Source organism: Apodemus sylvaticus, chromosome 22 (genome assembly GCF_947179515.1).
Source record: "Apodemus sylvaticus chromosome 22, mApoSyl1.1, whole genome shotgun sequence".
In the NCBI taxonomy this organism is placed as follows: domain Eukaryota; kingdom Metazoa; phylum Chordata; class Mammalia; order Rodentia; family Muridae; genus Apodemus; species Apodemus sylvaticus.
This window is the reverse complement of record NC_067493.1, coordinates 53520084-53534075: the sequence shown is the minus strand read 5'-3', so window position 1 is coordinate 53534075 and position 13992 is coordinate 53520084. Positions and strand designations below refer to the sequence as shown.

The following is a 13992-nucleotide window of genomic DNA, read 5'->3' as shown; positions in this document are numbered from 1 at the left end:
TAGCACCAGGCTACCCACCGTTGTCCCCAGCATTGTGCTTGGTGCTGGGAAGGTTGCTAGCCTCTTCCCCACCAGCCCTTGGCCTGCTCAGTTGCCCCAGCTTGTCTGCTGTGCTGCTTGTCTCCCAGATGCTGCACCGCTGTCTGCACCGGCCTTCTCCTTGGTCTTCCCCATGTTAAAGATGGTGCTCACTGAGATGCCCTACCACAGCGAGGAGGAGGAAGAGCAGATGGCCCAGATTCTTCAGATCCTCACTGTGCACGCCCAGCTGAGGGCTTCCCCTGACACCCCACCTGAGCGGGTGGACGAGGTTGGCAGGGAGCTCTGTTACCCCATGGTTTAAGGGTGTGGGGAGCAAGGGCTCGCGTACTTCCTGACCTCGGGTCCTGGTGTTTGATCATAGCAGCAGTCCACATCCTAAGACAACAGGCTCTGGTATAGAAAGGGGTTGTGCTGCTGTGCTCACAGACTGTTCATAGGTCTCTGTCACGTGGGTGCTTGATTTTGCCATTGCTTGACCTGTGCCTGCATACACTGTGTTTTATTTATCTCGTTACCTACTGATGGCTATTTCAGTATTCTGTCTTTTCCCTGACCTGAACAGAACTGTGCCTTTGCATGTTTTTTGTATATCTAGTGCATGTTGGTTTGCAGTTGCTAGGTCACATATCATATACTGAGCCAGCCTCTTACTGAGTTCTTTCCTTCAGAACTAACCTAGGTTTTGGGTGAGTCTTAGTGTAAGTCTGACTGTGTGCTGGCTGGCCTAAAACTCAGAACTTCCTGCCTCTGCCTTCAGCACTGTAAAGGTGTGCACCGGGCATGGCATCCATTTGAGTGATGTGTTGTATTTGGCATTTCTCTTCTTTGCTTGTACAAGTGAGTTTGGTCTATCAGTACTTTACTCTGGGAAGCAGAAGCTGCACAGCTTCTGATAGGCTGGCTTAGCACCCATGGGCTGGGCTGGAAATAAACCCAAGGAAGTTTCTACAATGACTAAGTCAGTTCTGGGGTCCAGAAGACTCTCCCGTGGGTGAGAGGACACCAGCAGACTGGCTGCCAGGCATAGGTACCAACCTCCTCTCTCCTTCTCTCCCAGAACGGCCCCGAGCTGCTGCCCCGAGTGGCAATGCTGCGTCTGCTGACATGGGTCATCGGGACGGGCTCCCCTCGCCTACAGGTGACCTGCTCTCCATGGTCTGTGCTGTGGCTTTTTGTGACTCTGACCTTAGGATCTAATCGCTCCTGGCTCTCTTGTTAGCAGGGGCTGCCAGTGCCTGGCTTGACAATGAGGTCTTAGCCCCTGAGGTGCCATGGGGTGGCTGTTTGAAGGGCACCTGTGCAGTCCCTCTGCATAACTGACCCTGCGTGGCGATGTTGTCCCAGGTTCTCGCCTCAGACACTCTGACCGCCCTGTGTGCCAGCAGCAGTGGGGAAGATGGCTGCGCCTTTGCGGAGCAGGAGGAAGTGGATGTGCTGCTCGCGGCCCTGCAGTCACCGTGTGCCAGCGTGCGCGAGACTGCACTTCGGGTATGTGCGAGCCTGCCTGTTACCCTGGGCAGGCATTTGAGCTGTGCCACCAGCATTTGCCATTTGTCCTTCACCTTCCGATGGGGCCGAGAGGCAAAGAGAGGAGAGGGTGGGGGTGGGGAGTGGGTCTTGAGCTTGTCATGAACAAGCAGCATTTGAGCTCTTGTCTATCAGGTTTACAGCTAAATTGGTAATTTTTACATTAAAAAGTTCTTAAGCTGGGTATGGTGGCTCACACCTTTAATGCCAGCACTTGGGGTATAGAAGCAAGTGGATTTCTGTAAGTTCAAGGCTATCCTTGACAGCCAAAATATCATAGCTATATAGTGAGACCCTGTCTAAAAAGAAAACAGAAAAACAAGATTAATACCACTATATACCATCAATTCTATATACAAGAAGACCTGGGTGGGGGCATGTGGCACGTGCTCTGAACCACTGAGCTGATTGCCAGCACTGCTGAGAGCAGCTCTGTCCAGTTTCTGCTGTGATCAGAAGGCTTCCCTCCCGCCTGTGCTGTCTACTGCAGTAGCCCTGGGCATAGTGTTTTCAGTCTGGCTGCTGCAGTGCCTGACTCGGGGTTACAAGCAGCTGCTTCTCCTTTAAGTAGCTGCTAACGGTGGTACTTGGGATGGAGAAGTGAGGAGACAGGGTGTGTGCTCCTGAGATGTCAGACCTCATAGTCTGGTCCCTCGTCCTCCACAGGGGCTGATGGAGCTCCACCTGGTATTGCCTGCACCTGACACTGATGAGAAGAACGGCCTGAACCTGCTGCGGAGACTCTGGGTTGTTAAGTTCGACAAGGAGGACGAGATCCGGAAGCTGGCTGAGAGGTGACAGTCCTTCTGGTGGGGTTGCAGGGACCTTGCTTGTGCTTGCCCAGCCCTAACTTTGGTTTGCTGCAGGCTTTGGTCGACCATGGGCCTCGATCTGCAGTCAGATCTTTGCTCCTTGCTGATAGATGATGTGATCTATCACGAGGCAGCCGTGAGGCAGGCCGGGGCTGACGCCCTTGCCCAGGCAGTGGCGCGATACCAACGGCAAGCAGCAGAAGTTATGGGCAGGCTCATGGAAATCTACCAGGAGAAGCTCTATGTGAGTGACCCGGGGCAGAGCAAGCGGTGGTCTTCCGTTCAGCTTGTCTCGTGGGTCAGGGGCCAGGCCATTGGCCTGTCTGCCACTCGGGCAGGGGAGCATTGAGCCTCTTGTCTGTTGCAGCGGCCACCCCCAGTGCTGGATGCGTTGGGACGAGTGATTTCAGAATCCCCTCCAGACCAGTGGGAAGCCAGGTAAAGCCCTGCTTGGCCTTGTTGCCAGGTTTCCTGAGATGCACCGCAGGGATGGGTGGGCACCACAAGGAGGGAAGTCAGGCCATGGTGGTCAGAGAGGCCTGTGTTCGGTGCGGGCTCCACATGCGATTCTGTGCCTCGGATATTGTCCTGTTTCTCCAGGCTTGTCTCCTGACCTGTGTGGGGGACACACATGCAGAACCTCCCACGAAATCATTGGCCCCGCCCATTAGCAGTGCGGAGTGTGCTCAGCAGGTGTTAGTAGTAGTGGCTGGGGGCTGGGTAGGTGAGCAGGAGCGGGTATGACCTTGAAAGAACGCACTTGTCACCTAGCGTGAGTTTGCACGGAATAGTAGAACCAGCTTCCTGATGGGGGACCCACTGTCTCAGGGTTACTGCTGCTGTAATGAGACACCCCGGCCAAAGCATGCCCAGGAGGGAAGGGTTAATTCAGCTTGCACCTCCATTCCACTGTTCATCCCTGAAGGAAGCCAGAACAGGAACTCACACAGGGCAGGAACCTGGAGGCGGGAGCTGATGTAGAGGCCATGGAGGGCGCTGCTTACTGACTTGCTCCCATGACTTCTCAGCCTGCTTTCTTATAGAACCCAGGACCACAGCCCAGGAGTGGCTCTACCCACCGTGAGCTAGGGCCACACCCATTGATCAGTGCCCTACAGTTTTGCTTTTAACCCAAACTTATAAAGACATTTTCTCAATTGAGGTTCCCTCCTCTCCAGTGACACCAGCCATGTCCAGTTGACATAATCAGCCAGTACACCTGCATTCCCCACGCCTTCATGGCTCGGTGTGCTGTACGTGTGCTGTGTGGAACCATCTTACTATGTCTTTGCCACTCCAGACAATCAGCTGGGAGTAGGATGTAGACTTTTTCTCTGAGGGATTTCTTGTCTCTGTAGCTGAGGAGAGTAAGTTCACTTTGCTTTGTTCTCAGCCAATGGCTGTTGGTCTGTTTTCTCTAATTTCTTTCTTGTAGCCTGTCTGAGACATGGAGAGGTGCTCATTGTCTTTCATAGTCTGGGAAACGGAGGCATAGCGTCCATATTTCACAGGTGGCCTGTTCAGACCACTGGTGCGGGTGCTTCGTGGTGGCTGGTGTGCCGCTCTCTGCTCCAAAGCTGTGTTTGCTCTTGCCCTCCGTCCACATGGGTGCCCTTGGCTGTGACCCTTGCCAACCCGCAGGTTCCCGTTTCCTCCCTAGGTGTGGCCTGGCCTTGGCCCTGAACAAGCTCTCGCAGTACTTGGACAGCTCTCAGGTGAAGCCACTCTTCCAGTTTTTTGTCCCGGACGCCCTCAACGACCGGAACCCAGATGTGCGGAAGTGCATGTTAGATGCAGCGCTCGCAACACTCAATGCCCATGGGAAGGTGAGCAGCGGTCAGCAGCTGGGGAGGGGACCGAGCAGATGGCAAGGAGAAGTGTCTGACAGGGCACCAGCCCCTGCTGGGAAATTTCATTTGGTCTGGAAAGACCCTGAAAGGATGTAATTCTCAGGGCTCTGCTTGCTGTAGGCATGCCTGCGGGAAGCCAGATAAGTGGCAGCACTGCCAGCCCCAGCAGCAAGCCTGTGCTGATGCAGCCTGTGTGGGCTGACCTGTGGCTCTGGGGTCTGCCCTCCAGGAGAACGTCAACTCACTGCTGCCAGTGTTTGAGGGGTTCTTGAAGGATGCGCCCAATGATGCCAGCTACGATGCCGTGCGGCAGAGTGTGGTGGTCCTGATGGGTTCTTTGGCCAAACACCTGGATAAGAGTGACCCCAAAGTCAGGCCCATCGTTGCCAAGCTCATTGCTGCCCTCTGCACCCCTTCTCAGCAGGTACCAGGAGCCACTGGGGGTGGGAGTCCACTGTGGGCGGGATGCTAGCAGCTGAGCGGGCTGACAGAAAGCAGCCATCTCCTCCCCAGGGAGAACCCAGGCACTTCCTACTCATTAGCTAGAGGTTTGGTTTTTGGAGTGTATATGTGTGTGAGCATGCATGCATGAATGAATGTTTGTATGTATGTGGGTGCATAAGTTTGCTTAAATATTGTACTGAAGACACAAAGATTAAAAAAACAAACAGAAAACTCCAGACAGAAGCCAATATGGTAGAGCCCTCTTTAATCCTGCAGAGGCAGTGCGTCTGTATGACCACAGGGCTACACAGTGAGGCTGAACTCAAAGCCAGCCAGCCACACCACAGAGGGGCTCCGTCTTGTTGTGCCTGTGGCCTCTCCGTGTGGTGGCTACACATTGCAGGTACTTCTAATGCCTCTCTGAACCATGCTATAAAGGATCTTCCTTTTCCTCTTGTCTGAAAACCATGCATTTATATATGATTCCTTGATTGACACATTGGGTCTTTCATACCCAGAGTGCCCTCATCAAAGTCACAGTTGGGAACAGTTTCAGAATTGATCAGAGTCTGACCCACTAAAGGGCCGGCTTAGGCAGCTGTGCGGGGAGCTGTGTGGCCGGAGGGTAGGATTCAGCGCACCTCCATCTCCTGACCTGGATCTGGGTTTCTTAAACTCAGCACGGTTCCCTGGTGACACTGGTTGGGAGGGAGCTAGGAGACGTGGTAGTTTAATCCAGGCACGGTCCATAGCACGTGCCCAGGGGACCCAGCGCCTCACTGCCTAGGCCTGGGCTCTTTGTTCAGACCAGGGTTTCTTCAACATCTTCAGTTTACAACCTCTCGTCACAGACATTTTTACTAGATACTGAGTATTTATGTATGTAAAATAGGTGTGCAAATCGAATGTCAGTGGTAATAATAGCATTTAAAAATAATTCTTTGGTATGTGTAAAATATTTATCATTTATTAGAGACGAAAACAGATTTGCATACTAACAAGATAGATGTGCTTATTTACTTTTAAATAAACAAATTTTGCCTTAATAGGTACTTAGGATGTAGAATTTTTGTTTGAGCTGATTTCTGGCTTTATCATCAGTGCTGAGAATGCTACTTTGCATAAATACGTGGTACAAAGTAGCAGGCACACATATATTTTTAATTGGCTTTTTTTTTTTTTTTTTTTTTTTTTTTTTTTTTTTTTACTAATTTATGTGGAGGAGGTGTGTGCCTAAGCGTGTCTGGAGGCTGGAGGGCACTTGCAGGGGTGGGTTCCCCCCATGTGGCTCCCAGGCTGGAGCTCAGGGCATCATGCTCTACCCCAAGGCTTGTCCTCTTGCCTGAACCATCCCCCTCCCTCTCCCCCTCCCCCTTAGATATATATTTAATTAGAAATCAGAAATTCTGTTTTAACCCCAGGCCAAAATTCATAGAATAAGTTTTTTTTTTTTTTTTAAAGAAACATGGGTCATCTGTATAATCACTCTTTAATTAACTAATAATTAAGCTTTTGGGGTGTTTGATGAGGGGCTCACTGTGTAACTAGTCCTGGCTGGCCTGCTGTAGACCAGGCAGGCCTTGAGCTCACAGATTCACTTGCTTTTGTCTCCCAAGTGCTGGGACTTCTAACTTGGGCCACCACTTCTGACTAACACAGTGAATCCACGGCTGTAGTGATCTGACACTCACACACCAGGGAGCCGTGAGAGGAAAACATTAGAAGCCTCTTGTTTTCTGCCATGATTGATGGTCCTCTAAGCACAGAAAACCTCGTCCGTGCAGTGAGACACTACCGTTCCGACAGCGTGGTCTCTGTGTGAGCTGAGCAGAGGGGCTGAGTGGTGTTCACCGCTGCCGATGTGACAGCAAGCTCAGGATAAAGTGCACTTGTGCATTCAGACCAAGGCTGCAGTGAAGTCACCGGAGGTGACACTCCTGAGCTTTATCAGGAACACCCCAGAGTCTTACGTGTTTGATATTTTCTGAATTACTCTTTGGCTGTTGTACATTCAGAAATGTTTACTGTTTGCTAATGTCTCACAAGGCCTACATTGATTTACGGTGTAGCCCTGCATAGGGTTGTGAACCTCCGTGTAAGAAGCTGTGGCTTTGACCAGAAACAGCACTAGGGTTGCTGCTCTTGCTGGTGGTTGCACTACGGAGCATGTGTGTCGTAAAGACTGCAGAACTCACTGCTCCTCTGCTGCTCCGACACTGGAGAGTGAGATTGGGCGTGAGACGGCGCTAGGAGGAGCGCCCACCAGGAGCAGCTGTCACTGACGCATGCAATGGTGCGCCCACAGGTGCAGGAGTCTGTCGCCAGCTGCTTGCCGCCTCTCGTGCCTGCCGTCAAGGAGGATGCTGGGGGCATGATACAGCGGCTCATGCAGCAGCTGCTGGAGTCAGACAAGTACGCAGAGCGCAAAGGGGCCGCCTATGGGCTGGCGGGCCTGGTGAAAGGCCTGGGCATCCTTTCCCTGAAGCAGCAGGAGATGATGGCCGCACTGACAGATGCTATCCAGGATAAGAAGAATTTCCGAAGGCGAGAGGGTGGGTTCCCTGAGCCCAGTGCTGACGGCACAGGAAGTGGGTGCACGCACATGCAGCAGAGGAAGGGAGGGCATGTGATGGCCCAGGCCTGTCCATGGTAGGGCTGGCCTGCTTGGGCTCCGCTTGGGCTGAACCCCAAGCTTCAGCTATGCCGTGCAGTTCTCCACTGCTGAGCTGTGCTGCAGCCTTTCTGATTCCATATTCCAAGCTAAGACTTCCTTAAGCTCCCAAGCACGCCTACAGCTTGGTGATCTTCCTGCTCCAACTTCCAGAGTGCAGGGATGAGAAGCTTGTCCCCAACCTGCTTTCTGACAGAGCACCTTACCTGAGAGAAGCTTGGCCTTTCTAGTCCTCTGTCGCACTCTGCCGCCTCCCTGCCCAAGGACTGAGGCAGGTGGCTGCACTTTAGTCAGTTTAGACTACCGTGGCCTGTGAGGTCCCAGGAGCCTGCTGGCCCGGTGTTCCCAGCCTGCCTGTCATCCTCTCCCCAGGAGCTCTGTTTGCCTTCGAGATGCTCTGCACCATGCTGGGGAAGCTCTTCGAGCCCTATGTGGTCCACGTGCTGCCCCATCTGCTGCTGTGCTTTGGGGATGGGAATCAGTATGTACGCGAGGTAAGTGTGGAGGCAAGAGTGAGCTGCTCCTGGGGAGGCTTGGTCAGGGAGGTGTCTGTCTCAGTGGGTTGCAGCCCCCACTGCCAGGGGCCCTTCAGCTCCTCCCTGTGTTACTGTTAGGAATTTCGCTCAGGTTCCCTGATGCATTGAAGATTTTATTTGTGTGTGCATGTGTGCATGCATAGGCAGATACCAGGAGCTACAAGAGGGTGCCAGATGCCCTCTGTCACCTTTCGCCTGGTCCTCGAGGTAGGGCCTCCTGAACCCGGGGCTCATACTTTCTCAGCTGGGCTGGCAGCTGGCAGACCCCAGCAAAGGGGTTATCACCCTTCATATAGGCACGTGTGTGAACTCCTGACTAGGACATGTGCTAGTGTCCAAGCTCCTGTTGTCATGATTGCTAAACGAGTTGCTTCTCGGTGTAGTTCTGGCTGTCCTGTAGACCAGGCTGGCCTTGAACTCAGAGATCTGCCTGCCTCTGCCTCTGCCTCTGCCTCTGCCTCTGCAGACCTGGGATTAAAAGCCATCACTGTCTGGCCCAGACCAGTGCTCTTACCTACTGAGCCATGTCTCCAGTTCCTAGTGTTAAGCTTTTTAAGCTGTGTGTTTGGCTGTCTCTCTGGACTCAGCAGAGTCTAACAACCTGCAGTCTTGGTTACTGTAGGGACACAAGGGTTAGTGTTGGGCCGCGGTGCTTGTCTAGACAAGGCGGCCCCTGAATGTCTTCTCTCCTTCCTTGAGGCTGCAGATGACTGTGCCAAAGCTGTAATGAGCAATCTGAGTGCTCATGGGGTGAAGCTGGTGCTCCCGTCCTTGTTAGCCGCCCTGGAGGAGGAGTCCTGGAGGACCAAAGCTGGTGAGGGCCCTCCCCTCCTCAGCTTCCTGTCGGCAGGTTACGAGTAATCACAGCTGTTGTGGGCATGGCAGAGTCTGTAGAGTAAGTGCTCTGATTGCTGAGACAGGCTTCATGCAGAAGCCACAGCTCTGGGGAAACCTGAGCTGGAAAGCTATGGTCTGGAGCCTTCTAAAGCAGATTCTGAAATGGGGGGGTGGGGGTGGGGGAGGTCCTTCCTACATAGCCTCCCTTCTGTTCCTTCAGGCTTCTTTGCCTTACATTTGAAACAGCACAGGTAACAGTGAATCTCCTCATTTGTGGATGTGGGACCCGTGGCCAGGGAAACCCAGTGACTTACCCTCAGAACACCTGCAGGGCCAAACTAGGTCTTCCTGCTGCCCTGGTTAGGTCTCTTCTATTGTGAAAGGCACCATGGCCCAGAGGACCTGGGGATCGCAGCCCATCACTGAGGGAAGTCAGGGCAGAACCTGGAGGCAGCAGCTGAAGCAGAGGCCGTGGAGGAGGATGCTCACTGGCCTGCTCCTCCTGGCTTGACCTGTTTGCTTATACCTCCAGGACCACCAGCCCAAGGGCGGCTCTACCCACAATGGGCTGGGCACTCCCCCAACCATCACTAATTAAGAAAATGTGCTAAGACTCACCTATGGGCAATTTTTATATGGCGTTTTCTCAATTGAGATTCCCTCTGACCAAACCTCTTAGCTTGTGCCAAGCTGACAGTAAACAGCCAGGACACCCATCCCCGTACTGTCCCTGTACACCATGCTCCCTGCTCCTCACCTGAGACCTGCAGAGCAACAGGCCTCTTCAGGGAAGCAGGCTGGTGTGCCTTCCCGTGCCGGCCTGTGCTGAGGGGCTCAGTGCTGGCACATGCCTTCTGTCTGCAGGGTCAGTAGAGCTGCTTGGGGCAATGGCGTACTGTGCGCCTAAGCAGCTGTCGTCCTGCCTGCCCAACATTGTGCCCAAGCTCACAGAGGTGCTGACAGACTCCCACGTTAAAGTGCAGAAGGCCGGACAGCAAGCACTCCGACAGATCGGCTCTGTCATCAGAAATCCGGAGATTCTGGGTATGCCTTTCCTGTGAGGGTGCTTACTCTGACTGGGCCCTCTTCCCTTCTGCATGCTCTAGGGGATGTCAGCTAACTATTGCCCTCTGAGGACAAACACATCCATATTGAAATAACCTGCCCTTCTGGGAAGCCCCTTTCTTAGACAGTCTGGAGCCTGTCACTGGCTCCATGGTCAGGGTCACCGGGTCATTGGCTCTGGAGCAGCCGGGCTGAGAGCCCTGGGCACTTGGCTGAGCCGTGCCCCACGCTCTGCAGACCCTGGCAGCTCGGAGCCCATCAACACCATCTAAAGCGCTGGTCTGCGGGCGACTTTCTCTTCCGTTGAATTCCATCACGCAAAAGGATTAACCAGTTTTTTTTTTTTATTAAAAAATTGTAATTACGTTCATAGTTTTAGTGTTGTGTGGATGTCTGTAGACACAAGTGTACGGTGGAAGTGAGCAGATATTGAGAATCGATCTCCTTCCAGCATGGGCGTCCTGGGCATTGTGGCAGTTCAGGCTGGGTGGCCAGTGCCGTCACCGCAGAGCAGCCGTCTCATTGGCCCACATGTGTTCTTTCCTGTGATGGGTGGTCTCTGCTATAGTTGTCCTAAGTGTGTAGCCCAGTGTCCTAGGACACTGGTGACCTTCTGAGCCTCCTGCTTCTAGCTCCCTAGTCCTGGGACTGTAGGTGTGCTTCACCACACCTGGCTTAGGCACGACTGACACTGGGCCCAGGATTTACGGGCTAGGCGTTGTTGACTCTGCCCGCTGAGGAGCAGCCCTTCTCTGAGGTGCCTTTCTTCTCTGAGGGCTGATAGAGGCTGAACGCTGGCAACGGTACCCAGCGTCCGCCTTGCCTGCCACGTCCCTGTGGCATCGTAAGCTTCAGCTTACAGTTTTGGTGCTGCTCTAGGTGGTTCTGCATCAAATCACTGGACATGCGTGTTTTCATTAGGAAATGAAATGAGTGTGGCCGCGTGCATGCATATGTTGGGGGTGGAACACGGGGCCTTGCTCATGTGAGGTGGTGGTCTACCCTGAGCTGTGTGCCAAGCTCTGGTTTTGTTTTGGTAGAGAGTCTCACCATAGCCTGGGCTGGCTTCAAACTTGCCAGTCTCCTGCCTCTGGCCCACGAGTACTAGGATGATAAGTGTGTGTCACGTGCCTAGCTTTCTTTGTATTATTTTCGATGTCTGTGTCTGTGTGTGGGTGTGTGCACAGGAGCACATGTGTGGGAGCCACAGGTTGATCCTCTGGAACTGGGGTTAACAGGTGGTTGTGAGCTGGGCAGTGGTGGCGCACGCCTGTAATCCCAGCACTCTGGGAGGCAGAGGCAGGCGGATTTCTGAGACGAGGCCAACCTGGTCTACAGAGAGAGCTCCAAGATAGCCAGGGCTACACAGAGAAACTCTGTCTCGAAAAAACAAAAACAAAAACACAAAAAACACAGGTGGTTGTGAGCCACCTGCTATGGGAACTGAACTTGGGTTCTCAGTGAGAGCATTAAATAATTTTAACAGTTGCTCCCTCTCTCCATCCCTGGTTTTCTGTTGGTTTTGTTTTGTTTGTTTTGTTTTTGATATAGGGTCTTGCTGTGTAGCTTTGGATGATCTTACTTTGTAGATCAGGATGGCCTCAAACACAAACACCCACATGCCTCTGTCTTCCAGACGCAAATACATGAGCGGCCACGCTCTGCTTCCCTTTCTAATTGTAAAGGGTGAAGAGAGAGAGGGCAGGAGTTCTGGTTTTTCCCAGTGTCTGCCATTTCTGTTTCCTGTCTCCTGTCTTCTCCCCTCCTTCCACTCCTTCATTCTTTCCAAGGAGAAAAGCTTTCCTTGCTAGAGGATAAAGAGGAAGGGCCATTGTTACAGTGAGAAGGCTTTCGATTTTAAGTTTTGAGTCTCACTGTGTAGCCCAGGCTAGCCTTGAACTTGGGGCGGCCCTACTGATCCAACCTTCTGAATGCTGGGCTATAGGTCTGAGACATGTGCCTGCCTTTTCTTTTTCTTTTCTTTCTTTCTCTTTTTTTTTTTTATTGTTTTAATTTTTTAAATTAGTTTACAAAACAGTAGATTTCTATATAACTTCATATCATATCCTTAGGGTTTTTTTTGGTTTTTTTTTTGGTTTTTTTTTTTTTTTTTTTTTTTTTTTGATTTGTTTTTTTCGAGACAGGGTTTCTCTGTGTAGCCTGGCTGTCCTAGAACTCACTCTGTAGACCAGGCTGGCCTCGAACTCAGAAATCCACCTGCCTCTGCCTCCCAGAGTGCTGGGATTACAGGCGTGTGCCACCATGCTCATATCCTTAGTTTTAACTAATCTTCCCTCACACCTTGTCCCTCCCTGTTTCTGCATTCTTGCAAGCCCACTGGGAACTTTGTCCTCAATATTTACCACCTAGCTTTATATCACATGTGTTCTCTCTCTCTCTCTCTCTCTCTCTCTCACACACACACACACACACACACACACACACACACACACACACCATGGCTTTTTCCAGGCCTCTAAGTTTACTTAAAAATTTCCAGACCATTTGAGACTACATTGTTAGGTGAAAACCAACAGTGGACATGTTCCCACATACATTGTTTTGGGTTTTGCTTCATTTGTTTTGAGACAGTGGCTCATTCCAGCTTCGGCTGGCCTGGAGCTCCCTGTGTGCCCCAGGCTGGCTTTCAACTCTTGGAAGTCTTCCTTCCTTAACCTGCTGTGTGCTGGGATTCTAGGTGTGAGCCACCACAGCTACAGCTGGGCGTGTGTGTGTGTGTGTGTGTGTGTGTGGTGTGAGTGAGACGGTCACAGCCAGACTGATTAACATACCTGTCACCTTTCATAGTTTCTTTTAATGATGATGACATTTGGAATCTGCCCTCAACAATTTCAAATATTTAACAGAATATTAGCTAAGTGTACAGTACTTACACCCTCAGAAGATAACCATCCAGCCAGAATGGAATCTTCACCCTTTGACCCGCATGCTTTCCCCCAGCTGCTGGCCCAAGCTGAGCTGTCTTGTCTCTGTCCCAGCCTGAAGAGCCTAGTAGTCCTGGGCTTCTAGGGCACAGAATTATTTTATGGCGTTTGAGATACAGTTTGTACTGTGTAAAGTCTGCTTGTGAAACTGTACAGTTCAGGGTGTTGAGTGTGCTCGTGGCAGTGTGTAGCCATTACTCCTGTCTGTCTGTCACCCTGTAGAGACACCCTGCCACCAGCAGCTGCTATAGACTTCCCCAGACCCCTGATGTGTGGTTTTGGTTTGCCTGAATCCCTAAAGATTCAGCGACTTGAATATATTCTCATGTCTTCTGTAGAACCATCTATTCCTATCGTTCGTTGGTTTTACAAGTGGGTTGTTAGTTTGTTATCGTTGACTAATGTGTGTGGAGAGGCTAATGTCCCTGAGCGCCTGAGGACGTCCTGGAGTCCTGCTGGGCTGTTTATTGGCTCTCAGTGACTCTGAGTACTGAGTGCTTTATTTTTATCATTGGCTTAAAACTTTAGTTTTTGTTTTCCATAAAATCCCGTTTGGTTACTGATTACAGAAAGAGTCCCTAAAACCCAGGAGGCTAGGCACTGGCCACAGCTCATGCTGTTGAAACTCACCGTTCTTAGCGCAGAGGGTGCTTGCCGCCACCTTTGCTGCTTGTGACCCAAGCGTCGCCCTCCCAGGCAGGCTGGCTCCCTGGCCGAGGCACCCAGTCTTCTTGCCCTCCCAAGGCTCTGTTACTGCCTAGACTTGTACAAACCAGCCTCTGTCTTCCTGTGACATGCAGCCATTGCCCCGGTCCTGCTGGATGCCCTGACGGACCCATCGAGGAAAACCCAGAAGTGCCTGCAGACCCTGCTGGACACCAAATTTGTCCACTTCATCGACGCCCCGTCCCTGGCACTCATCATGCCGATTGTCCAGAGAGCCTTCCAGGACCGGTCCACAGACACACGCAAGATGGCCGCACAGATTATTGGCAACATGTACTCCCTGACAGACCAGAAGGTATGTCATCCCTCCTGGCCCGCAGCAGGGATGGATATGGGCATTGTCTCTCCTTGGGTTTGCAGGGAATCCTGGGACATTTTGGATAGGAGCTGAAAATCTGGGCATCTCCCAGAGTGCAGTGGTTCAGGGACCACTAATTGAGTCCTTGGTGGAGGCCTGTCTCCACGGGCCTGTTCCCCTGTGACCTCTCAGGAGTGTGCGCCTGGCAGCTGCAGTCTCTCTCACAGGAGTCTCTCACT

At 52.1% G+C, this 13992-nt stretch overlaps 1 protein-coding gene across 1 annotated transcript in view; it reads left to right on the top strand.

Moving 5' to 3' along the window:
• The window catches only part of Gcn1 (GCN1 activator of EIF2AK4), a 60401-nt gene that overhangs the window by 29829 nt on the left and 16580 nt on the right, over window positions 1-13992 (top strand). Inside the window, exons 26-38 of the mRNA XM_052169127.1 lie at window positions 129-310; window positions 1100-1180; window positions 1387-1530; window positions 2236-2363; window positions 2436-2625; window positions 2749-2819; window positions 4042-4207; window positions 4461-4655; window positions 6981-7227; window positions 7719-7840; window positions 8582-8696; window positions 9584-9763; window positions 13530-13750. Coding sequence (XP_052025087.1) covers window positions 129-310; window positions 1100-1180; window positions 1387-1530; window positions 2236-2363; window positions 2436-2625; window positions 2749-2819; window positions 4042-4207; window positions 4461-4655; window positions 6981-7227; window positions 7719-7840; window positions 8582-8696; window positions 9584-9763; window positions 13530-13750 — 2042 coding nt within the window. The remainder of the gene's footprint in view (window positions 1-128; window positions 311-1099; window positions 1181-1386; window positions 1531-2235; window positions 2364-2435; window positions 2626-2748; window positions 2820-4041; window positions 4208-4460; window positions 4656-6980; window positions 7228-7718; window positions 7841-8581; window positions 8697-9583; window positions 9764-13529; window positions 13751-13992) is intronic.